This window comes from Symphodus melops (genome assembly GCF_947650265.1).
Source record: "Symphodus melops genome assembly, chromosome: 5".
In the NCBI taxonomy this organism is placed as follows: domain Eukaryota; kingdom Metazoa; phylum Chordata; class Actinopteri; order Labriformes; family Labridae; genus Symphodus; species Symphodus melops.
In genome coordinates this window covers 9,955,820-9,983,412 of record NC_136695.1, presented here as the reverse complement: position 1 = coordinate 9,983,412, position 27,593 = coordinate 9,955,820, and the positions used below count along the sequence as shown (strand labels likewise).

The window sequence follows — 27,593 nt, the reverse complement described above, 5'->3', positions numbered from 1 at the left end:
AATTCTTTTTCACCACCACTATCAAAGGTGGGCGGACGGGAGAAAGAAAATGAGTAAAGGTTGTGCTTGAAATACCAATCCAGTTATTGACTGATGCTAATTTATTAACAGTCATTGCTTTTAGAAATTCCTAGAAAAGATGCCCTGGTGTCGTTTATGTAGCGCCTTTATTTTATTTTTAAAAAAAAGTCATGTCTTACAGACATGATTCAAACAGACAGCTGAGTTCAGGGATCACATTTTCTCTCTTTTGGTTAAACTAAAACTATTAGTTTCGATGAGCATAGCACTAAACCATTTTGGAATATATTCCACAGATATTTTCTAAATGATGACAACGACCAGACATTCATATTGCACATAAACAGTCTTGGGTCCTGAGTATGGTAAAAATCTCACTTACACATGTCTACAGAACATACACACATACAGTAGAGTGTCACTGCTCTTGCAGAATAATCCAGTACATTTTTTTACTTTTATCTGAATTTTTCAAAAATGACATGATGGAGCTTCGGCCTCGGGCGACTGACTCTTGCTAACCAAATTTGTCATTTCAAAGCACATGCGAATCAATGACACAACAATGTCCTCTGTCTTGAGAAACATGCACAAGATGTTTGTTTTCAGTTGATAATAGAGATTTTAATCAGCTTTGGTATAAGTATTCCGCAGCAATGAAAGCTCTTCCGCTTCATAACGGGTTGCAAAAATGACAGTTTCTTGAAGTCCTGTGGATGACTGAGCAATTCCATAATGTATCTGTTTACCACAAAGTCATTCCATTGGATTGGTATTTTTTGGCTGTCATCTTTGGGAACAATAATCTCTCAGATTTGTTTTTGTTAATTGTTGCATCGTCACTGGACATCATGAATGGTGCGCCTCTGTCCTCTGGGAAATACAACAGTTATACAATATGATACAAACAGCTGCTTGTGTTTCAGTTTCCTTGAGGGTTGTTGGTAAGCATGGCTTTTGTAGATCAAGATATTATTGTTAATACAGTTGGATCTCAAAGAAATCCCATTAAAGGTTTCCAAATGATTACAATGATCAGTTTTATTGATTTGCCAGTCTCGGCCCCGAGTTGCGTTGAGTCCTTTCTCTGATTATGCTGTTCTTGTTTTCTCATGTTTTGTTCATCGGTGATTTATACAGCACCTATTCTGTGATGGGGGATTTGTAGAGTCTGTAGGTTTGGGCAGGTGAAGTAAGGAGCAGGAAGGAAACACGTTGCTATTCCATTGGAGGCGAATGGCAGTGTTGGCCCATAGAAAACCTCCTCCTTGCCCTCTGAGCTCAGATCCAGCACCTGAACAAGAGAACATTGGTAATGTAGTTCAAATAGACTTGGCACATGTCTGAAATGTGATGCACACATTTACAACACCCTCTGCATAAATTGTAACCACTTTAGTGATCCTCTGATTTTCAAACATTGAATTGTTCATATATTTCATACTGTGTGCATCTACTTCACCCTCAGCTGTACTTTGTGTTTTTAGCTATTTAGCAAATGTTAGCACGCTAACATGTTTGGATCAAAATATTGGTCATAACGTAGGTTCTACATTCCACACAACAGCATGTGTGCTCATTACAAAGTAAACAAACTATTCATCCTCATAGAACGTTTAGCACAGCTGTACACTATTAGTCTTGTTTAAAACGAAAACCACAACTAACCATAAATAAACTCCTGCACCTTAGTATTAATGATCATGTTCATTATTTTTTTTAAAGATCATAAATTATAAGGCTATGGGTTTTCTTCCACAACGGATAATTTCCCATTTTCACACAAAAGGATGTCTATATTGTTTGATGCGACACAAAGTGAGGTGCTCAGACAGTTACGTTAACAATAAGATAAATGGTAAGGTTGTAATGTGTACGATGTACCGTAAATTCCGTACTATTGAGCGCACCTGGATATAAGCCGCACCGGCTAAAAATAAGTAAATAAATGTATTTGTACATATATAAGCCGCACTTGATTATAAGCCGCAGGTGTCCACGCTATAACAAGAGCTATTTACACAGACGTAGGCTACCGGTAACATCCGCAAATACTGTAGCGTCCGTACGGACGTTAAAGGACGACGAGAGCGTTCAAATAATAACTTTTAATAACCCGATCACTGTCGGCCGTGACCACGCCGTTTACAGCAGAGAGCAACACATAACTTGCTGTAACAATCCAACTCTCTCCCCCAGCGTTCTCTCATACAGCCACTCAACATGTTCTCGCTGGTGCATTCACTGACTCTCCACATAATCGGAATTATGAACACATTATCAACTACTGACTTTACAACATGAACCGTTACAATACGAAGCCTAGCCGATCGCCTTTAACTTGAAAGCTGCATCATATGTATTTCTCCGTGTGTTTTCCATCATGAGGGTGCGTGCATGAAGCGCAAAATGACTGATATTAAGATCCGACGTGACGAAGTCAAATGTTTTTGCGGCAGAAGCTCATTGTCCCCCATAAAAAATCCATGCATTAGCCGCACCGGAGTAGAAGCCGCAGTGCTCGAAGTGTGAGAAAAAAGTAGCGGCTTATAGTCCGGAATTTACAGTAAATACACAATCAGTAGACAGGATGTGTTAAAAATAAGAAAGGAGGTCGGGGTGTGCACTAAAGTACTCTTTAAGTCCATTACAACCCTTCTTAGTTTCCTAAAACAAACTTAAAAGACAGATCTGACCTCGTAGAATCAACCATGAGTTTCATGTCAATGATTCTTATGACATTTACCGTACACTCACCTGAATACATGCCAAAGGCTCATTTGTCCAAATGGAGTATCCTCCAACAACATAAATCCTGTCATCATGGACGGCGACTCCAGACTCATTTTGACCTGGGGAGGACAGAGCAGACACAATGTGTCAGTGTGCCAGGTAGAGGGCGTTCTGTCGATATGACGTCCATGTCCCCCGAGAGACACAGAGGGAGATAAATGGAGAAAGATAGTGCAAGGGCAAGAGTGAATGGAGAGCCAAGATTGAGTTCAGCTTCTCTTTCCTTTGACTTTGTCTTAAACTTTGTACAGACAGAATGGGAGGAGATGATCCTAGAGCAAAAAAGGAATAGTTATTGGGTGTAAGGAAGGAGGGGGGGGGGGATTGTAAGATCAACCTAACTTGACAAAGTACGCCTTCCTACAAGGAATACACGATGATATAAGAGAACATGACTACATGGTACATTATCTTGACCATAGATTCTGTCTCCTCTGCCTCTGGCTCAAGGCTGGTGGAGGTGGTACTTCATCCCACCTCCACCAGCCTGGAGGTTATACTGTACAAGCAGCGTGCCCACAGGTCCAAAGCAAGGATTATGTGTTCTTATAGTACATCATTCTACCGCCTACCTAGACCAGCACAGAGGCATTACTTGTAATGTTTTTATCGAATAAGAGGAGGATGAAGCAGAGAGCTTTATGGATGTGAATTGAACGTATATGTGTTGAAGATTAATTTACACCCTAATGTCACAAAACTTAAGTTACATTTGAGAAAGCAGTTACAGTAAAGACGAAATTGAAATGAAAAGCCTGCTGCATTGGGTCTCTGCCGGTGTCATTTGATCGCTGTAACTGAGCGTTTACTTGCAGCACACAGTAAGCCATGTCATCACAATTGGATTTAAATGTTGCTCAATCCCGGCTGGGGTGCTTAAGCATGTGTTATTGTTTTTATCTCATGTGAAAATACCAATAAGTCTTTATGCTAATATAAGCTAACTTTCCTTTCACCTACATAGCGAGTCAAAGATATAAGAGTGATAATTATCTCGTCTTTGCAATCAATGAATCATGTTGAAAATTAATTGTAACAAGTATATGTTCTGTCGATTTTTAAACTATGTTACAGTAAGACACTTTTAATGTTGAGAATACAGCCTTGCAGACTAAAGGTTGATCACCATAAACAAATACACAAATTAATCATCTGTAGTATAAATCTAGAAGAGCATTTATGATCACGCGTTGTTTCTTTACTTTGCCCACCCGTGAGGAGGCTGAAGGAGCAGCGTGTCCATTGGTCCTGGTCCATGTTGTAGGAGTCAATGTGGCGGACCAGGATGCGGTCGTTGTTGTAGTCCAGGTCGTTCCCGCCGAGCACGTAGAGCTGTCTTCTCACCGCAGCCATGACATGGTAAACTCGTCTCTGTAACATGGGACTGCGGGCCAACCACTGGTCCTGAGAGGTGAAGAATGGATCGTGGGACACGCAGATGCAGGTTAAGAAAGAAGGGAGAAAATGATGCCAAGAAGGTGAGATGTAGAACGAACGAAGAAGGAGGGAGAGAGGAACAGAGAGGGTGGGAAGAGAAGATTAATATTTAAGCATATCCATGCATGGGTAATTGATGTATGCTCAGTGCTAGATAAATAACGTGACACTGGAGCTCTGGTTTGTACTAATGACTTCCCTCCCTGTTTCTAATCATATGTTTCAGCCACTCCATTCTACACCGAGGATCCCTGCTCATTTCACTAAGTGTGTTGATGCTTATTTGGTGTGTGTGTGTGTGTGTCTGTGTGTCTGTGTGTGTGTGTGTGTTTGATTGAGGAAGAGAATGCGGGTGTACATGTGTGCGTGTGCGTCTGCTGGGAGCTGACGGGTGGCCATCTGTTGAGGGTAGAGTGGGTGGGGGGTTGCTGTTGCTCTGGCAGGTGAATGTAGATTCATGGTGAATACAAATGAGTCTCTCCTCTCTCTTTTGCTCGCTCCTCGTCCCCTCACTTACACGCCGACGTGTACAAACACAGACCCATATGGATACGCACCTTACACATACACACACTGCATACCTTCATACCATATACATGCAGCCCTCTTTAACAGCTGCCTCATATACTTACACAAACAGTGACTGCAGTTTACTACATCCTGCCATCGAGTCCTGTTTATGTGTGACGATTGCAAATGGAAAACTCTACTGTTTGGATCTGTGACGCATTAAGGAATGCAGAAAAATAGATTTAAACTGTTATAGAACTACTAGCAGTAGTTAAAGTTAAAAAAAAAAGATCAATGTTTTTTCATAAAAATCTAAACATAAATGATTTAATCAAAATCACAGATACAATATGTAACTGGTGTTTATTTTCTCATGTCAGATTTCAAATATCCTATAACGTTTTACTTGTTTTACCATGTCACTGGTTTCCATTGATTTACATATGGTGTGAAAATCAGTTAGCAGACTGTTGACATCTGCCTGTTGTGTAATTCATCACAGTAATGTACAATGATGGTATGAATTTACTGAGAAAAAAAGAAAAAAAAAAGCTATCTCTGTTTAATTCCTTTGAAGTCTTTTTCCTCCATAAAGTATTTACTCCGTCACCTCATAACTAAACATATCGAACCAAAAGGAGTTCAGTAATAAATGCATTTGTCAGGTCAGGTCGACCTTTGTTCACACTGCCCCAAATCACACACATATCTCACATGACTGTACAATATGAGCTCTACAGAAAACCCTCCATCCTCACACTCTTATACAACACAATACACAGACATGATGAGGATTACAGGAAGTGATAGAATTACAACATGTTACCGTAATTCACAGTATCAGGAGAGTGAATAACATTTGGGCTGCTTGAGTCCTTGATGAGAACAAGACTCAGGCAGCCGGTCTCATGACTAACATTGGAGTTTTTGGCACATACAGCACCACCTACTTGCAAGTAAAAAGCCGCCTTAAAGGTCAAACTATAGAATCACTTATGATATCCAGAACTCCCGACACCTTTAGCAAGACCGAGAGGAGTGCTAGCACTTTGTCCTGTTAGTATACTTAGTATGCAATCCACAGAACAATTCAAGGGATGATTATATAGAACCTGATTATATTCACAAGATGAAACACATACTTAGAATATATTTGATGCTTAACGCTTCTGGTGTGGCTGAAAATTTGACTCCTTAAGTCATGTGTCTGGGCACTTGGCGAATGCAATCAAAAAGCAGAGTTTGTCAGCTCTGTAGTCTGACATGTTCTCTTTCTTTTATAGCAGGAATGCTAGTTCCTCTGGGTTTATCAAATCTTTTTTTTTTTTGTAACAGCTTTCTGCTGCTTCTGAATCACCTTTGACAAGGGTGCTGAGTGAAAAAAAAAAGTGAGAAGTTGATGTAAAACAAAAACAAGGTGCAAAAATAAACAGAAAACCTCAATTGGACTAAGATCGATGAATCATTAACACTTGGAAAGTATAAAACTCTACAGCATGCTCTGGAATATAGACAGCAATAACATGATAAATGAAGTGCACATAAATATAATAAGAAATAACCGATGTAGTCTCACAAGCATCGACAGAAAGTGTAAAAGTGAAGGTCTCATCTCTGCAGTTACCTGTTCTGGGTCGTACACCATCAGTCGATTCTGGTATTGAGCTGTGTTTGTCACTCCACCTGGAAATCAGAAAAACAACACTTCAGTGTTTATCAGAGAGCAAAACCATCTGAATGTGATGTGAAAAGATGTGAGAGAACAAATGTGACTGAAGTAGTATCTGTCTGAGGCTTGTGTCTGTGCATGTATGTGACGTTATAGGCTCGAGGTAAAAGTAATGTATGTGTGAGTGAGGCTGACTACCCAAATCATTCTTCCGACTTTTTCAATACCTGAGACCCAGAGCAGGCTGTCAGCCACACAGCCGGCATGACAGGAGAGTGAGCGGTCAAAGGGTTGAACAAACATCCACTTGTTCCTCTTGGGACAGTAGCGCTCCACAGACGGCAGCACCTGTCTCAGCTCGTTCCTGCCTCCCACTGCGTACAGGTACTGACCCAGAGCGCCCAGGACAAAGTGTTCTCTGCAGGCTTTCATGGGGGCGATCTCAGTCCAACAGTTGCCCCTTGGGTCATATCGGCAAGCAGTCCTTACTGCACATGTCCTCCCAGTGGCATGCTCCACCTCTCCACCCACAACAAACAGGAAGTTCCCCATCACAGCAACACAATGGTGGCTGCGCCCAGTGGGCATGGGCGCCAGCTCGCTCCAGTTCGAACCACCTGCGACACGCACGTGCTCCTGTGCAGCAGGGTTGAAGTACCGCAGCTCCCTGACCCGACTCACCTCCCGTTTCCGCCCACCAGCTATGTAGAGGGTGAGAGACTGGAAACGAGGCCTCGTGCGCGCCGACTGGCGGAGGGGCTGTGCAAAGGTGGCGTGATGGTAGTCCAGGGCCTCCTCCACCAGTGCTGCAGTAGTAGGGCTGGACTGGACCAGAGGGTGACTATGGGCAAGGTGGTGGAGAGTGGGGACATCCATCAGGCCATAGCGTACATGTTGAAGTAGATCCTCAGTGTACTGGTAGCGACAGTCATGTTCGAGCCACAGAACCACCAGCTGGAGACGGAGAAAGCAGAGAGTGAATGAAGAGTTATGGAAAGTTGTACACGGAAAAAGAAGACGTTTAATTTGTCAAAAGCTATCCTATGGATTAACTCTTACTGAATAAATCACAGTGAAAAACCAGGGGCTTGAATATTTTTGTAATTTATAAATTTGCTAATAGCAAATAGAAATCATCATTAATAACATATTATGATTTAAATGTGAGTATACTGTCTGAATGTATTTGTACTGAAGTTGATTAAATTAGATTAGCTATTTGTTTCTGTTTTCATGTAGACATGCTAAAAGAAGGGTGCTGCGGTTTCATTTATTTCTTCTTTTTCAAAATGTTTATTCAAAATGATGTCGACCTTGATGGCGGCCACAATCTGTCTAATTTGATAATACAGCTGATCTTTATACTGCGAGTGTTGCGGGAGCTTTTTGACCTCTTCGAGCCTTTCACTCTTGATGCACCTCGGTAGTTGTTGAAGATGTGCCAGAGAATACCTCTCTTCTTCTTTTTTTTCCCCAAACAATCAGCCTGCTTTTTTCTTTTTTTTTTTACATTTTCAAACAGTCATTTCAAAAGGTAGGGGGCAGAACATCTAAAGAACACGGAGGTGAGGGGGAAGAGTGAAGAGTGCTTCTGTGTTTTCTGTCATTTTCACTCATTCCTTTAATCTAAGAAAAAAAGCTAACTGCTAAACACAATCATTTTCTTTTTCAGACACCTAGAGGCTATTATGGCATAACTAATGCAAGCCAGCGCTGTATCCATACTTGCCAACAAACACACACACTTATTAATCAGCAGCATTCCATATACCGACTGTAAATATCCACAGGCTTCCTCTATTGTTTCACGCAGACTGGGTTGCAGAGAAGTGATTTAATTGAACTTGAGAGCGGTGGAAGGTTATTTAGCTGCGATTAGGTGTGAATGTGGGCGAGATGTCTGTAAACGGCTGATATCAGGAAAACAAAGTGTTTTTTTTATGTAATCTGAGCAGAGATGGAGAACTTAACACATTAATTGCTTCAGTGGAGACGATGAAAATGTTTGTTTTTGTTTTTGTTTCTTAGAAACAAATTACCATGGACAAATCAGACAAAACTCCAAGTCTCAAACCAGCATTAAAATAAATACTCCATACTCCTTGAAATTCTATTTTTATTTCCCCATTCAGAGCACTCTTTAGGTATGAATATGCAACAAACATGCAAGTCAGGATTGCCTTTCTGTCATATCTGTGCAACTCTCCTGTCTCAACCACCCTTTCTCTATCACTCACCCCGCCTCTCTCCTCCTCATTGCTCTGAAGTGACAGTATGTGTGTGCGTTTCTGTGTGTGTGTGTGTGTGTGTGTGTGTGTGTGTGTGTGTGTGTGTGTGTGTGTGTGTGTGTGTGTGTGTGTGTGTGTGTGTGTGTGTGTGTGTGTGTGTGAGTGAACGTGTGCACTACGGCAGCTGACTGTGAAGGTCACGCTGCATCACACAACTTCCTCAGGGCACAGAATAAATCAACTCCTTCTCCCTCCTTCCCCTCCGCACTGAAAGGGAAAGTGAAAGGGTGTGTGTGTGTGTGTGTGTGTGTGTGTGTGTGTGTGTTTCTGGTGTGATCGAGGAAAAGAGAGGGAGAGAGAGAGAGCACAGGAAAGAGATAGTGAAAGAGAGAGGTAGGGGTGGTGAGGGGGGGGAGCCACAGAAAAAGGCAGAGCAAAGGATGGCATGAAAGAGTAGAGAGGGGGAAAAAAAACAAAGCAGGAGAAAATGTGATTTCCAGAGCGTAAAAGACTCGAAGAAAACTCTGAGTGACAATGATTGACGGCCGAGCTTTATCAGTTCGGTATTGGCGAACATTCTCTCCCCACCCTTTCGGACGACAGCCCCCGCTTTCCGTTCGCTTCCGTCTGATGCCCAAATTAACCTTCTGGGCGAAGTGAAGGAGCCCAAAGCAGCCTAATCAGAGGCTGATTATGGCGGCGGCGGCTGGCTAAAGGGTCAGGGTAATTGTGCCATCAGAGGCCTGATTGTTTTCAATCAGACGGGCGGCCGAGTGACAGCTGGGGGATTGGGGCCCTGATGGAGCCGCGGTGGGCCTAATCAGTGACGAGAAGGGGAGAAAGACAGAGAGGGAGAGAGAGATCGTAGGGGGAAGGCTGGAGAGGGGGGCTGATTGGTGCAAATGAACAGTCAAAACAGTAAGTCCCCTCCACGCACTGCAGATTCACTCCAAAACCCTGACAGGTCACGACAGACACAAGCGCATATGCATGCTCACACGGCTATATGGACTGCAACATATCAAATCTGTCCATCACATATGTGAACAGTTAGACGTGTTAATGCACATCCTCGTTCATGTAAACAGTGCAAGATGGAGCTGCCGACATTGAATTTGTTTGTGTGTTAAATCGTCTGTGTTGTACACAGAGTTTTATGTACAGAGCAATTTGGTGCCAAGATACAACAGGTCAGTTTGTATGAGCTGAGCTGCTAGTTACTCATTATACTCTTCTTAAAATATAAAGCACTATAATACACTTACAGCTTAATAGTGCATCCACTGACTCTACTTGTTTTGAAAACTCATTATCTCACACACACACTTCCGGTACCTTCCATATCTCCTCCTCACTCAGGGAGGTGAGGCGGTCGCTCTTCAGCACCTCCCTGAGGAGGCGGTAGGGAAGCTGCAGGGCCTCGTCCTGCCGGCTCCGGCTCAGCTCAGACAGATTCTCCACCAGGAAGCCCACCACGGCCTCCTCTAAGGCGGGGAGGTGGAACAAGTCAGCCACACGGTACAGCTCCAGGTAGTTTACACTGCTCAGCTCCTGCAGCAGGAATACAGACACACAACAAGTCAATGCACATACTGACCATCGGGGGGGGGGGTCTTGTTGCTTTCAAACAGCCCTTGAGTGTTCGGATTTTGTTCAGAGGTACGTTAAGAAAAGGTTCATCGATAAACGACTGGCTAGAATACAATTGTTTTCCTATTCCAGCTAATATATCTTTTTTATTATTTTTTACCTTTTGTTTATTTGTATTAATTTTGTTCATACACACTCAACCAAAAAAAAAAACACTGATACAAGTTCACACATGTAAGGAATTCTCACTAAATCTGCAGGAAGTTTTCAGGTCACAGCTAAATGACGACATTTAGAGAAGCTTAACGTAGAGACACGTTGACAGGAAACAAGGAGAAGCAAGAGAATATATGAAGGACATGAATCCAGACTAGTGGAATAAGACTGCCATCTTCTGGCTGCACTTCAACACAAACAACACACACGCGTATCAGCTCGTCAACCCGTTCTTCTATCCTGGTACAAAGAGTACTTTCATGAATAAACCTCTCAGGGTTTTCTTCATTCTCTCTCTTTGCACTGAGAATAGGTTATTGATTTTTGTTTGCTCGACTATCATTGCAAATATGTGTGTAGCAAGTGTTTAATTTTAATTTTTTTTAAGTTCTAATTTAATATCTTGATCATGATTCAAAATGAATGAGACTAGATGTCTAATTGAAAAATCTAATAAGGAGCAAACGTATAACGTTAACTTTCATGTAAGAGTTCCAGTCAGAGTGTCATTATATAATCATTACAAATAAAGGACACACAGAGAGCAGGATTGATCGGTTATTCAATACTCAATTAACTTAATTCTGCACATCAGTATCCATCATATGACGATGGAGTATCTGATTCACAATCAATTGGTGCAGTGCTGGTGTTGTTGATCTGGCACTAACATCCACGGGGTGTGACAACCACAAACAGGACAAAAACAGTCAGTTGGTGTGTTCTGGACGCAAAGATGTTTGCTGGTCGAGACATAATCAAACAGAAAACTTTATTCTTTTTGTAGGAGTTTGCTGTTTTTGTTTATAGGACAGTGTGTGCTGGATCCTACAAATCAATAACACTCGGCTTTTTGTAACCACCAGATGGCACATTTGAGCAATGTTTCTTCTGTTGTGGACCGATAAGATCTGGAGGGAGAACAAAGTATGAACAATGAAGGGTCTGAGGTGTACAGAAAATGAAAACATACAATAAGCATTGAGATGGAAGAACATATGACAACTTAATGGTAATATAAATAACTATGACTAAAACTGTTACAGTTAAAGAGAAATACACAGAACCTTTTCAAATTTGCAAATACACATAGATTTATTTTAATGCTAACTGATTCTTCTGCAATGTTGCTGAATTTAAATGAATCTGTATGCAGCTGTATTCACATGTATTCTGTATTAATATTGTGATTCTGCACTGTAACAACCTGAACCAGTTTTTCTTGATCTGCAGCAGCTTTTGGCAGCATATCCAGGGGACAGTAGGCTGACTTTGTCTCTGTCCCAACAGATCCATCACGCTCTCTGGGATTAAAGACGTCAAACAAGCAGAAGAACAGCCGTCAAGAGTTTAAGACCTCAGGCAACCTGCATGCCAAACATCCATGGATGTGTCACTGAGCTCAAGGGCACCTCAGCAGTATTCAGGAAGTATTCAGTGACCAGACCAACAAACATACTCTGAACCATACAGGGACTTACAGTACATCAGCGACCCTTCAGTCCTTACAGGCTGAGCTACTGCCCCACAAAATCATCACAGCAGTAATGGTAACTGTTCTGGGTCGCCCTGATTTCTGAACCTGTCCACTGTCCTTTCTCTAAGTAAAGGCCCAAAAAGCCCAAAAATAAATTGTTAAAACAACTTTAAAGTGATGGAGAAAGGAGATTCTAGATTTTCAAAGATACGCTCAAGAGAGTGATTATTGACATTACTCGCACATTTCTAATATTAAGCAAGTAGCTATAGCTGAGCATAATTATTGGATTCGAAACATTACTTCATGTATAATTGTTATTTTGTTGCCATTTGCTGGTTACCCCTTTTTGGACACAAAAAACTTTGAACACAATTGTGTCAGATGTAAAGAAAGTGTTTACAAAATTATTCAACTTTGTCACAGCTTTAAGTACAATTGCCATGTGTGTGTCTTGACACAATGTTTGTGCAAATTGTCTTTGACACAACAATTATAATAACTAATTTCAGAACTCTTTCGCCGTCATGATTTGGGTTTTGGAGTTTCCAGTTCTTTCATATCAATCTTTTAGCTTGGCCTGTAAATACCTGATCATTACTCCAGGCCTTGTAACAGCATTAGTATATCTGTTTGACAAAAGAGACAGACGGTGGCTACTGAAGAACAAAGTTATAAGATATAAAGATAACTGTTGCTGGTGACGAGATTAACATGCTGTGTCACTTTTTTGGTCTTAGAAGAACCCTCCTGTATCAATATATCAATTGTTTATGTCAGGCTTCTATTTTGAGTGTTTTTGAACATTTATTTGAGTCCCCTGTGTTTATCGATTAAAAAATGTGAATGAAACCCATCCAGTCCTTTGTTTTTGGTCTGCACTAATCTTACAACACAGAGAAAAATTTTCATTTTCATATCTGCTCTCCTTGTGATGTCACAGTGGGATTCTGGTAAAAAAAAAAAAGCAAAACACCCTCCCCTCCCCTGGTATTGCCAAACATGGACTCCACCCCCAGCCTAGAGCGAAACGTTGGCACAGGTCCACTGTTTTCATTCTTGCTAGCAAAGAGGTGATGTCTGCCGGGGAAAGTGAGGGGCACATTGGATTTAAAGAGACACACACACCAAAATGGAGCATTTTGAGAGAGCTGGTTTCTACAGGGTCACAAACTTCCTCTGGTGTTTGATTCATGTTATATTTTGACTAAAGCACAACACAGATGTTTAATTTGGATAACAGGAAACTGTTTGAAAAGGGGGATAATATGTCCTCTTTAAGAGACAAGAGACATCCTTCCCACCGATGCGTCACACGAAGTGATGTTTGTTTGTGATGATGATATCAGCTAATAAAAGCTCAGCTGCAGTCGGCTTGAGCAGCTTTAATACTGATTTGTTTAGTCATTATTTATACTTGTTTTTACTGACAGGGAACTCTGTATTTTATATAAAACACTTGTGATGTCTCAGAAACAAAATGATTTACTAGCCTCTAAAGTTAAGAGAAAACAGTGCAAATAAACACTTCTCAAACCTGTCCATCATTAATGATCAGTCTTCTATGAACCCTTATTAACAAGACAATGAACGCAAAACCGCCTTCTTATAGTCACAAACCCCGATCTTTCAGACCTTCATTCTTATCATGATGTAAATACATTGTATTTGTATTCTATTTCTGTTTATCTTGTTTTGTCAAAATAAAAAGGTCAAACAGTCCGACTGAAAATGAAAATATTTATGTTATAATCATGAATGAGTTGTTATCTTTTGATTTTAAGACCTAAAGCTAACAGACTTTTTGTTTGAAGGTAAATCAAAAAACAAAGCAAATTTAGGATAAAACTCTGCAGTGATAGGCCTAAAATCTGTTACACTGATTTTTATCCTCTTGTCCGAAGCTTTTTTTATCCCAGCTCATCACATACAGACTCTCTAAAATGATGGATGTTTAGAGTCTGTTTAAATGTCTGCTGGGTCTGTTGAGTGTCTGTTTTAAGGTCTGTGTTTTCTCTTCATTAAACTTGATGTTGATACTTCCACTGAAGTCTGATCCACAGCAGTGTCCAATCAGTGACAGCAATTCTATGTCTGGGTGTCTGCCAGTGAGACAGTCTATCTTTTGTGTATCCTTGTTCATCTCCTTACAGTTCTTCCTCCTCTCTTTTGTTTTCAGTTATAAGAGCTTTGTCACACTCCTTAACGTGGCAGTTCTGGAACTACTTCCGGTTCGCCAAAGGAGCAAGGAGACAGCATTTAAGAGAACTGAGATGCAGGGTATTACTCCATGCAGACATTGTCAAATCACTAAACTGTTTATTAGTGGAACACTCCTCTCAAACTCCATGATTCTACAGGGTTTCCATGACCCATGAAGCTGTTATTCCTCCGAGTCCTCATATTGTGACTCAAGCTGACATACGCGAGGACGGAGGAGTGCATTTACATTTGTTTGTGTGTGTACCTGGATAAGGTAGTGGGAGCAGAGGCTGAGGAGCTCCAGCAGCTGAAGGTGGCTTCCTGCAGACAGGACGTCCTGGATCACTGCTGGCTCCAGCAGGATCTGTCCAGAGGAGACAAGCAAGGTCAGTAAGTTATGTTTGATCTTAGACTTGTTCTACTTTAGCTTCCCTTACAAGGCAGTTGGTTACTGCAGTGTAGACTTTTTTTTTTTTTGTAAATTAATTCAGAGGAAATTGGTTCTTTTATTCATTTCATTGTTGCCCAACTAATCCATATTCACATCTCCTGCATAAAAATGCACAATGTTCAGGGCCTGGACTAGATTATGCTATTGAAATATTATATAGTAATATCTGCAAGTGTGTCAGCAGTTGGAGACTGTATCCAGGAAAAAAACAACAACTGTCATTTGCAGAGTAAAAGAGCCAAAATAAATTCCATCCAGGAACCCTTCAGCTGTCACCTAACTGAGCTATAAACTGAACTCTGGTTGCATGTCAAGCTAACATCCCCTCCTAGATGTTGTGGCTTAAATCCAACTCCAAATACTAGTTTTTAGTCAAACTGTTAATAATTACAACACAGAAAAGGAAGTCTTTGTTGGAAGCGATGCATCACCAAGTGGTAGGGAAAGTATGAGTCTGATACTATGCTTAGGTACTCATTTCTTGTATTGATAAAAGGCCACAGATAGCACTGCACCTGATACCGCTTCACAGCGTGATGTGTTAGCCTCTCATTAGTTGAGCAGATAGTCGGCACAGGTGCTATGTGGCATAAACAATTGTAAAAAGGAGAGCGAAGTACATAGATCCTTTAATGCACGTAGTACTCTGTCGTACTCCACTGAACATGTTACAGGTTAAATAAAAAGGAAAACATGTCAGAGCAATGCCATGTTTGTTTCGAAAAACTTGACTTAAAATGTCAGCAACAGGTGCAGTCGGATTGTTGTTCTAGTTCTTTAGTTCCAGGTAGAAAGTGAGGAACATCTGAAAGAACAATCTGTCAATGAGTTCCCATATGTACATGCTCGTACTCTTACTTGTTCTAAAAAAAGTATTATCAGTGTACGCTCCCTCAGACATTAGTCAATGGCTTCTGAGATTGGTGCCCTATAAATGTGTGCGCCTTAAATCATTATCATTATCCTCCCAGTAAACAACAAATTCAGGCAACTACCAAAATGCTTCCAGGTGAGATGAATGACCAGTATCTGAAAATCTCTGCTGAAAGCATCCTTCTGTTTTTTTTTTGTTTTGTTTTTTTCACTTAAACCTGCCCATATCTGAACAGCATCAAAACCCTTACTGCCACGCTCCCAAAACAGAGCCAGGTATTATCAGCTTTATGGAGGCCACTGCCCCCCTTTTGTGTCTATTCTCAGCGCACTAATAGAACCACATGGAGTTGACTATTCCATTTATCAGTGGAGTAATAGCCCCTAAACAGTCCCCATGTCACCTCTCACACATTGGACCCATCTGCAGAAATGTGGTGTTGTTTTTAAGAGTAGGAACGACACTTTGATAATCCATTCATTAGCAGTGTCCTACATAGGCAAAGAGGTGCGACTGCATCAGTAGTAAAGTGAGAGATAATGACTTCATCATCAGTGTCCCCCGCCTCACACCACAGCTGATACAGTGGTGGGCCAGATAGTGTTAAGCAGCCCTCATGAGCATCTTTTTTTTTTACATTTTGTTTGTGGTTTTTAAGAGCAAGAAAGATACTTCTATGTTTCCTATTGGAACAAATCTGAACATGAAATGCAATACTTTCTTTCACTGTTTGTGACTGAAGTGAAAACATGTTAGTCAGCACTTGTGCTTAATTACATGCCCTGCTGCATATTAATACACACATTATTTGACTGCTGTAGCAATCGTGTAAACAGTTCATTGGTAGTCATCAGGCAAGTTGTGTTTATTAGAATATTTTCCCTGTGACATTAAAAAAAAAAAAAATCCCATCACACTTTGCTGATTTGTATTTTCTCCTCTCTGAAATCAGCATCATCTGCACATTTCCATTTTTCACAGTAAGGAGTCCTGCCAGGCATGGTTAACTTAACCACCAGCATAATCTGTGGGCTTGCATAAGTTTACTGTATTAAGATTGGGAACAAGTAATCATTGGTTCTTTGGTTCCACTCTCAGGATCTGTGAATGAAGAGCCTTAATGGCAATTTAAATAAGATACACGATTATGTTCTCGTAAAAAATATCTAAAGTTTAGATGCATTGTATGGCAATAATATCTATATGTGAATGCTACTTTTATTAGATGAATAACGAGACAAAGGAAACCCAGTGATAACAAAACTTTTAATCATTCTTTTTCTTTAACTCAATCAGTGGCCTGGCAGGAAGCAGCAGCAGCTGCAAAAAAAAAGGCAAGGCCAAATGATAACTGCAATAACTGTAAGTGAACGTTCTTCATCTCCTGCTCTTCTCTCCACACCAGAGGCCCACTACAGTTAGAGCACTTAAACCTCGCACAGCAGGAGTCCGTTTTATAACACTGTGGCTGGTAGAGCGTGGGAGTGTGCTGAGCTATTGTATAAACCCACATTTATTGTAGTATTTTCTTGCAAGCCTTTAACTGTCGGAGACAAAAACAATCACAGTCTAACCCATGTCGGCCTCTCCGTGCAAACTTAAGGCCTAAAGGCACCTAAAGTAACAGCCTGACAGCATCCTTTGGCTGCATGTCTAATCACTCACACTGCTGGCCTATGACATGTGGCTGAAGGATTTTCAGTAGGTCATTATTTACGGTGTGGGGATAAGCATATTGCCTTCATCTCATCTGCTATCATCTCCTCTGAGCAGATAGGAACAGAGCCAACCAAAGCAGAGCCGCTTGCAGGCCTGCTGTTGACCTACTTACGCTGCCTAACCAACTCGCTCTTCTCATTTCCACAGTAGAAATAAAATTAGGAGTAATTACAAAGTTCCTGGCCTCCCAGCGTATTGCATAAGCCGCTGGGCTGCTTATTGGAGCGAGCAACGCTGGCACTCACAAGGTCAAGGAGGGTTATCAGAAAGATCGCAAAATTCTTCCATGTTGATTGGAAGAGAAGAAAAGGACAGTGACCTGCCTCACATGACTGTCTCACAACTGCACTACAAACAAATGTATCACTGTGCAGTTTACTCCTGCTCTCTGTTTCTGATAAAGATCACATAATAGTACTCAGCAGTGTGAGCAGAGAACACAGAGGACTGACACGTTTATGGTCATATCTGACAGAACCTGCAGATTTGGGTCTGGAGGCCTGCTGCAGTAAAGCTTTGGCTGTTCAGATTAAAGCGGTAATCTGCAAATGCCCCATCCTGATTTATTTTTTTTAAACATTTGGCCATGGTCAAATGTAAATACTTATGCTGTGGATTACTTATACTTCATTGGAGATACATTTTCATTGCAACATGAGACATATATTTTACAGAATTTAAGAGCATGTAAAGCAATTGGTCAGTTTAGCATAAAATGTATTGTTTTAAATTAAAATGTCCAACAACATAAGTTATTTAAAATGGGCTTATCAAGATAATTCTGCTTAAAAACAAAAATGCATCAATATTACTTTAGTATTTGTTTAAGGAGGGTAATGAAAGTAATGTGAGCTTCCTTAAGAGAGATGTGTAGAGTATGTACTGTAGGTGCAACTCAAGCTAAGCCCTCTGTGTGTACTGTGCCAAACTCAAGCAAACACCAATTACACCTGATAAATCTGACCTGCCTGGACCCAACACTTACACTCAGTCAGCTGCATCTATGCTCTCTCTTTATAACAGAGGTGCAGAAAACCATACTAAACTTCTGAAACTTTCTATTAAGTTTGTTAGGAAGAAATCCAGATGATTTGTAGCCCAGTGCACATTTTTCCTGATAATACCTTTTTTTCTCTCAAGGTTAACTTTTCAATTAGTATTGAATAATGTTTAATTATATTTTAGTGACATTAAATAAAGGATTTTAATTTCTCCGCAACCATTGTTTTAGATGCTTTAGTTTCCTGTATTTTCACCCAACAATACAGTAAGTACGGGGATGTCTTTTCTTCAGATTTGTTGGTGGCCATTGCTCGGACTCACCTGTCCAGTGTAGGCAAAGTCCAGTGCGTGCTTCAGTCCAACGCTAGTCACTCCTTGTAGAGTCACTTCGTCTGCCTCACTCTCCACCATGCACAAGCTAAACATAGCCTGATGACACATAACAGAAACATGGAAGTTAGCTAAGGGAACATAACATTGGATGTAAAAATAATAGCCAATGATCAGGATTACTGATGATGGAATCATGGCGTAACTCTGTAGGTTGATCATTTTGTTGTTACAGGATTAAAAGCCAGAGAAAAGGGTTTTTGAACAGAGAAAAAAAAATCATTCTCAATCAAAACCTGCCAGTCGCAACATCCTCAGGCGTTCTGTATTGATTTACCTGCTGTGGCCGCAGAGTTAAGCATGAACAAACAGCACGTCCTGTACTTTCAGTTACAGAGCCTCTCTGTCTTACTTTTCTTCGGTCGTGCTCACATACGAAGACACAAATGTGCAACAAAGCGTACTCATGAGGAATCAAAGCAGCAGACGCAGCGTCTGCAGTCTGGTCCTGCTGTGCATGAGTCCAGCTAGCTGCCTGCTAATCAGAGCTATTGACTGGTGTCACACCATGAGGGGATGACAGAGTTATTGATCAGGGCCGTCAAGCAGAGCCAAGCAGGGAAGAGTGATATGAGGGTGATAGGTCAAACGTGGCCGTCATAGAGATTTTTTAGGTGATGATAAATATTTGTTTTTCCTAAATGTAATGGGACAAACTTTTCTTTAGGAACGTGAATACTACTTGTGTAGGCCTAGAATATTCTTTCCTCAGGATAGTGATCTTACAAACTTGCAACCCCTCATATCATTTTAATTACAGTTTCCCTCCACACTATCTCTACTCAGGCGCTGGTATATAACAACATAATAAGCTTTGAAACCCCTCAGGCTAGCCAGTTAGTGTAGCGTAGCATCTCTGTCTGTCATGAAAACGACATTAATTCCTCTCAGAGCTCACCCCATTCTTCCTGATTCATAGCATCTCTGAACTTCACTCAGGCTAGAAGTGCCCCTGGCCCCTCTACATAGTGAGGGCGATGTTTGAGGCAGGGTCGACTTGAGGCCACATTGAGTTTTAACTGAGGCATGTACATCTCTCCTCAGAGCACAGCCTTGTTGACTCACCATTGGGCTAATTAAAAATCCACTGGTCCACTGAACACAGGAAGGCCTGTGGCTAAACCTGGTGTGTGATTGTAGTTGATGTGTGAAACAGTCCAAAACACGGAGAGCTGATCAGAGACACAGCCGATAACGTAAATAGGTGAGTTCATGTGATACAAAAATGACACTCTTCATGTTCTTCCATGTACATCTCAGAGGACGCTCTGAGAGTGTTAGCTGGTGCTGTTCGCCTCTAGCTTGTACACTCCTGACCTTGGTGGAGGTGCTGAGGGAGAGCTTGTGGTGATAGATGGCACCTCTAACTTGGAATATAGATCCAGTGAAGAGATAAATTAAGCCACAGAGCCGCGCTGCGCTGTGGTCCTTTCACATGATGCTGCAGTGGGGGTGGAGCTCTGCAGTACACCTGAGATGCTGTGAGAATGTATGTGTACGCTGGTTGTGAGGATACCAGAGATGACTTGTGAACCTCTGACACACCCAGGGCAAAAAAAGCAATACTCAGTTTGAATGCTGTACTAATTTCCTGTAGAGGTTTGTGGCTAAACTCATCAGCAGTTGTGTGGAGAAAAAAAGTGATGACAAATAATTATTTCAGTGCCCAAGAGACTGTTATTTTTGTAAGCTGGTGCTGGTATGTACTCTCTATTCAGAGCCCACAGCTATATTTATTTTTTAAATGACATTTTTAAAATGGTTTAGGGTGATACACAGACCTTTTCTTTAGCAAAACCTCAACTCGAATGTAAGCGACAGAAACCATTGCACTGACTATATGCTGCTCTGTTTTTGACTGGTGATAACATAATTCATCTGGCCTGACATTAACCTCAAAACTTCTAAACAGCTCACAAGCCTATTCAAAGATAAAGTTAGCTTTAACATTGAGTTCTAATTATAAATAAAGTCAACCTGCCAAGAAACAGAACAGATGAGCGTTGATCGTAAGTGTTATTACTGTGCTCTTCAATGTTTTCTCGTTGTCATTGTCATTTAATTGTGGCTTTTCTTAGCAAATTAGTCAAACATGTGAAGTCTCCAATTTAGTCATCAGTTTCACAATGGAGGGTGGGAACAGTCTGCAGTTTAAAAACGGAACATGAATCTGAGTTAGATTATTGGTAGGACTTTTCCACAGAACAAATTTAAGGAAAATCTTCTAAAGGTGATTGTGAATGAGGCCCATTTACCCAAGTTTATAATGCAGTAAGTGTATACAAGATGGATGTACGGAATGTAAAAGAAAAGATCTACAGTAGTGGATTAACTAACAATGGATAATGTTGTTATGGAGGGGTGAAGAAGCATAATCAAGTTCAAGTCACATCATTAACAAAAACTTTCTCTATGAAGAGATGAAAGCAAACGCAGATTTTTCTCCAGCACATGTTTTACATGAAGCATGGAACTTCTTTTAGACAGAAACAGCTTTTGATACGGAATCTGCTCTCCCTGCACGACAAAGGAGACAAGGATGTGTTTTGTGTGTTTGTCTGTGTGTAAAGTTGTCTTCGTGTGGGTGCTATCGCTGGAGGGTGGTGTTGTCGCTGGTGTTGATGTACCGGCCCTGTCTCCCATGAACTGTCCAGACGTCTTAGCAATGTGACGACATCGGATGGTGGGTGACACATTAAGGACACGTTTCAGGTAAACAACTCACGCTTGGTCAGGTATTTCATTACAATCACTCGTGTCTGCTGAGTTAGATAATGTGTTATAATCACTGCTTCGTGTGAGTCAGGGTGTGAAATAAAGAGGCTGAGATAGAGAGAGAAAGAGAGAGAGAGAGAGAGAGAGAGAGAGAGAGAGAGAGAGAGACAACAAAGTTTCTATTCACAACATGAGGAGCCTTCATCTTCTCGGTAAATTAACTAAATAAAAGCCAGCAGTGGAGTCAGATGACAAACTGGAGATAATGTTGTTAAACCCCTACGGAGGAACACAGGAGCAGAGGGAGTTTTCTTGCTTACTGTGGCAGGCTGATCTAATAATCTGGGTTCCGGAAAACAGTGTTGCTTGTCTCAGCTGGGACTTCAAAGAGCCACATGTAAAAATGGAGGTGAAGAACAATAGGAGAGCAAAAGATGAAGAGGATGAACTATAAAGTGGAGAGGAGTGTGACTGGCTCGCCCACCCTCAACTCTCTGCAGAAAAAGGAAAACAACATTCACGTACATATACATACACACAGACATGTACACACAGGAGGCATAATCCCTGAGTAACTTGGACATATTTAATCTGCCTCTCATTTTCAAGAGGGATTAATTTCTTTTTCCTAATCTGTTCAGTGTCCGTAATTCGAATCTCATCTATGCCCTTTTCCCTGTGCGGCCATCTCCTGTCTGGCTGCCATACAGTGTATTTAAGGATACATCTGTGGCTTAGCCAGGATCTGACTGAAGCCTCTGCAAGAGACCACGCATAAAACACAAGAGCTGGAGGGCACTAGTGGGATGGTGAAGGATGATTTACTGTAGCTGTTTTAATCAAGGCCTAAGAGCCGTCAGTGCTTCTGAATTTTAACATATGTAAACAAGAGTAAGAAAAAAAAAGCATCTCTTTTGTTTTTTAAAATGGAGTCCTTGTTGTTTCTGAAGGACTGAGAAGCATAGCAGACTCTCTGGAAAAAAAACATACCAAAAAAAAACTATTTCAACCACTGAGTGATTGCTGAATATGCTAACAGAGATAAAAGGGTCGTGGCAGCGACATGAATAAAGTATTTCTGCAGTATTTCTCGAATCATTAGTGGGCTTTACTGTATGGCTAACATCTGCTTTTTGTAGCATGTGTGTTATTTTGTGTGCAATTATGAATATCAATTGAAACATTTACATACAACACCAAGTATTGTGCATTTACAAAGCCAGAACTTATTTCTCTCCTGATACTAATTGTCATTTAAAAAAAAAAAAAAGATCTATATTCATGCATGTAACGTGGTCAAGGACTCACCCTAAAGTAATCACTGCATGCTGCCAGGACGGCTTTGTGGGCATGGAACTTCTGCTCGCCAGCGACCAGGGTGACGTCACACAGTAAACCATCTTTCCTCTGCTGGTTGAGGGCAGAGAGGACCGAGTCCTGGTGGGACTTTGACTGACAGAGCCTCTGTCCTGTCAGCATCTCCCTGCTGCAATGTGCGCGCGCACGCGCGCACACACACACGCACACACACACACACACACACACACACACACACACACACACACACACACACACACACACACAGTGGTTATGTTGTTGACTCTTTGAAATTCAAATCCCTCTTTTCCTATTACAGTCTAGCAACAACTTAGTAAAATAAGTGCTTTAATGACTCTGGAAAATGTTTTGGACAGTCACACTGAGACCTCTGTCAATACATCATAATTTAATCCACTCCACGCTTAGCCACGCTCGCAGCAGCAACCTAAAGATGTGGGTGTGCAAGGTCATATGTTTGGAATGTCCTCCGTTTCCCTTTTCAATATTTTCTTGAAACAATGAATCACAGAACCACGTTGTTAAGGTGAAATATTTGGCCCATACTTGATTTTTTTTTTTTTATGTTGATAATGCCCGCCACTAAAACTCAAAGCCTGCTGATCGTTTAATCCTTAAATATTTCCTTAGGCTTAGACATCTCCCAAAAGGCTGATATGCTCAAAAGTTCATCTTCCTTATTTTTTTTTCCATTTCAGCAGCAAAGTCACCGCCAGATTTTTACAATGTAAATTCACTTAGTGCCCTCGGATCATAGGGATGAACCCCTGGTGACCAACCACTTCAGTCCAGATGAAGCCTCACTCTAGTTAATAATAACCATACCATTCAAGTACATTTACCGATGTACAGCCCTTTGAGAGGGATCATCTCCTTTTCCAAGGGGTCCAAAAGGCACAGTTCCAAGAGAAGAAATGCTCATCTAATTAGCTTCATAAGTTTGACTTCAATTTGGTGCTTATGAGCAAGCATTAGTCTGCCAACAAGAGAATCTTAGTATTAGGCAGTATGTTCCCATTCACATGCAAGAATTAGCATTGTTCTTCATTATCTGCTGGTTAAAAAAAAAGCCTTGTATAGTGTTACATTCTTGGTCGTGTTAGTTATTAGTCATTTAATTAGTGCAACTGTGCTCTATCGGTTCGTTTGCTATGTGCTGACTCTGGAGTCCTCGCAGCGGGCAGCGCACGCTCAAATCTGACCTCTGGCTTCTGTTCCCCATGTTATTCCCCCTCCATTCCCTCTCAATGACTTCCAACACGGTATCTCTAATAAAGACATCAAATAAGCATACTTTTGTAGTCGAGATGCACAGGCACTTAAGCCAAGTGGCAATGACATTATCACACAAGTATTCTTTTCTTAAAAGCTTACAAAGAAATTACTCACACACGTCAGTTTGCGTGTCTGTTCATTATGGCTGATGAGACCCAAATGAGGACAGAACATGTCTCTAAGATTGTGTCTCGCTTGCTGACTGAGTCTAAATGGCTCACTGGCTATGTGCAGTGTATCCTTTTAACACCAAATATACCCCGTTTCTAAGCCCCTCCTTATAGTCCCTCTGTGCGTGTACCCATCCATCAGCAGCCTGCCACCCTGTCTATCCAAATCCATCTCTGTCCACTTACGTCCCGACAGTCAGTCTAAATGCTGCTGTCTGCCAGGAGGTTTGCTCTGTCACCTTCATGGTGACGGGGCGTAAGACAGAACAAGTAATGCGTGTGTGTGTAGGTGGGTGCGTGTGTGCTGCTGGCCAGAGGTGCTATACGAAAGATGAGTCAGGCTGTTTATTGGTGGTTGGACGCTCCCAAAAGAAAGAGCTCTGGGGAAAAAAAGGACACATTTGCCTTGCTGTAGGGGAATAAAGGAAGTGACTGGATTTCACATTTTAAGGATTTTGGAAAGTTGTGGATTTGGGGAGTTCAGAAGCCTTTGATGCCCTTGCTAATGTGGAAAAATGTAACAATGCTAATATATTATCTTTCATCAGTTTAAAGCTGTGGACTCTGCGCTACATAATCTTAGGAAAAGAGCAGAGATTGCAACCACAAATTGCTTGATCCACATACGTCTGCTTTTTTTTTTTTTTTTTTCATTTTTAAAGGAATCAAATTGAAGTTGTAGCAGTACAAGCGGAGATTATTTGATTTCAAAGCAACCAATGGCATTTTCTTTCCAGACTCTTCGTGCCAAGGTCTTTTCGAGATCCTTTATCGAGCCTGTACACCGAAGAAATGATGGTCACCAAACTCAAACTCAAGTTATTTATCTCAATCATAGCAAAGGGTTTCAGAGGCACACAAGACATAATGGGACCATGTGTAATAGCTGAGTAGTATTGCCATCAACAACCTTTTCCACCTCAGTAACTTACAGCAGCATTGGTCCCTCCTAAAGAGTCTTTTTGACTCATCATAGGAGGCTAACAAAGTAAGAGATCCCCTTTCCACAGAATTTGTAAAAAGTAACAAAGTGCACAATAATAAAGATTTCCTCATTTAAGGGATTTTACTAAGTTACTAAGATATTGTTATTAGTCAAACAACTAAAAACAATAGAGAGCTAGTGAAGTCTGCACCATTATTGAGTAATACATTGATCTTCAAGGATGATGGTACTCAGTGCCTCAGAAACTGCTATTGATGTTTAACTGTCGGTGCCATGAGTCTAGGGCGTGCATGTGTAAAGTATGTATTGAAGGAACTTGCCACTTACCTGAGGCTGGGTTCAGAAGGCATGCCCCTGTACACAGGAAGAGGAGATGGTAGAGGAGGTGTTAGGGGGTGCTATGTGGCTCCTGAGGATTGTTGTCTCCTCACTGGTAACGTACATCAGCCTAATAGGACAGAGCAGCACGTCAGCTTTACTCAGTCCATCCCCTGGCCCCAGCCACACTGTGACAGCCTCCTGCTCCATGTGTGAAGGGAAGCAACCACACGTCGAGCTTAATGCTGACTTCTCCCTTCTCTCGGCCCACATTGGCTTTTGGACTCTGACAATGCTTGTTCTCTCAAGGCCCTTTCATACACAACGCAGCGCAAGAGACAGCCACAGGCAGCTAGACTCCAAAGAAGGGAATCAACAAGCTCAGCAATTCTCAAGACAAGCTGTGAGTCCAAATTACACTAAGTCCCTCTGGTGTAGCTACAACCTTGACATAATGTGCGACACACCTGAATCTGATATCCCTCAGTCTACTGCTAGATAATACCCAGCCACACAGGAGGGAAACGGAGGTCAGCAAGGATGCACTCTGAAACTCAAGCTGCTTTGTATTCTCTGATTAAAATACTATAAACTCAATGTACAGTAAGTCGGCTCAGGTGCTATCAGCTACTTCATACAGGGAAGTCTGCATACATGTGTGGTTCACCTTAAGAGTGGACTGAGTGCACCACTAGCTGCTCTTGAGTGAAGTCCCAGTGAGGTCTTGTTATTGATCTGTTCATGAGTGACCTTCATGGCCACTGCTGGCTGAAGGATGAGGGAGAAAGGGAGCTTATTCTTTAAAGTCCAACCCAAAAACAGAGCCACACATGCCCTTCATCTGAACAAGCTTGAAGATAATGAAAATCTGAGAATTGTAGCCTAAATCAAATCAGACTGCAACACAATCTTAGATGCTTTTGGTTGATCTTGATGGTTGCTCTTTTTTGTTTTCAAATATATCCTGCACATACATACATACATACATACATACATACATACATACATACATACATACATACATACATACATACATACATGTGCTAGTTTGTGAAGTTGTCCTTAAAGCTTGCAAATATTCAAACATTCAGCAACACTTCCTTGTGACCACGAGTTTCCATCGTTCTGGACCCAGAAAATATCAAACACATGAAAAAGGACGATATATTTAGGTTTATAATCGTTTCAAGTAGGCCATTGTTCCCGTTAAAACACTATAATCTCCTGACTGGAAGAAAGAAAAAAAACATTGTAAATATTTTCTTTTACCTTCAAACAGCACGCAATGAAGTAGAGAAGAAGGGAGGTTTGGGTTGTCACCATTAGTGCATTAACTGTCACTTTCTAAAAGCTCCCGGCTGTCAAAAGGTCTCCTAGCAACAGGCCAGCGCCTCAGTCCATAAAGTCAGGGGACGGAACCTCCTCCTCCGTACTAGCAGAATAATCCTGTTGCATCCATCACAGTGCGCACTCACATAATCCACTCCTAATTCAATTTAGAGCTATTTACGGTTTTGTGCGAATTTAACGCATTTACCTCTCCTTTCTCAATTTGTAACAAGCTCACGCACCTCATATGAATGTGTTGTAAATCGGTACCGTCCTCACTCGCGGCGTCTTCGTTAAAATGACCATTTGATGTCCGAGGAGGGTTTCCTGTAGTCTCTACCGGTGAGGACGGAGACGAAGAGCGACACAGCAGACAGATGCGCTCAGTTCTCGCGGACACTTTGTTTGTCACTGTAGCACCTAAACTGTTAGATTGTAACCCCGCCTCTCCACCACGGTCACATGCATGTGCACATAGAGGGGATACAGCGCCTCCATGAGGATAATTGAGGAATGGCATACTATGTGAAAGACGCCTGGAGAAACCACAGACAGTAACACACCTCATAGTTGGAAAGGGATGACCAGAAAAGAGAAACAGTTTGCCTAACCGGGATTTGACATCGTGTTAAGTGATGCCTGACTGATACAATAAAACTTGTATATGGTTTGTCTCCCTTAAAGTGATAGTTTTTGCAGGCTAGCTAAATGACCTCACACATATCCGTTCACCTGCTCCTGGAGAAAAAAAATAGGCTGCACGCAATGTAAAACTTAAAAAAGAGGTTTATTTTCATCTGCGCTAGCCTAGACTGTCACCTGCCCCATGGTCTCACGTTCCTTTAAGTATTCCTCGTCACTATAAGCAGTATATAGTTGACAATATTATAACTTCCAAAGTGTGGAATGTATATTAAACACAA

The 27,593-nt window shown here is 41.4% G+C and overlaps 1 protein-coding gene across 11 annotated transcripts; it reads right to left on the bottom strand.

Annotated features, from left to right (window-relative positions):
• Positions 1-148: 148 nt before the first annotated feature.
• klhl32 (kelch-like family member 32) lies at positions 149-27,205 on the bottom strand (the record flags this gene model as incomplete). 11 transcript variants are annotated; one of them, XM_079343459.1, is made up of 13 exons in its annotated part: positions 149-1,315; positions 2,779-2,873; positions 4,017-4,218; positions 6,386-6,444; positions 6,658-7,384; positions 9,994-10,209; positions 14,409-14,507; positions 18,511-18,618; positions 22,603-22,780; positions 25,351-25,377; positions 26,009-26,109; positions 26,380-26,466; positions 26,611-26,714. In XM_079343459.1, the coding sequence occupies 11 exons, from the start codon at positions 26,095-26,097 to the stop codon at positions 1,154-1,156; spliced, it is 1,962 nt and encodes a 653-aa protein (XP_079199585.1). In that variant the 3' UTR covers positions 149-1,153. The 11 variants fall into 11 exon arrangements, with proteins under 11 accessions (XP_079199585.1, XP_079199584.1, XP_079199586.1 ...); XM_079343458.1 differs by lacking the exon at positions 26,380-26,466 and having other exon boundaries at positions 26,611-26,857; XM_079343460.1 differs by lacking the exon at positions 26,009-26,109.
• Between the last annotated feature and the right edge of the window lie 388 nt (positions 27,206-27,593).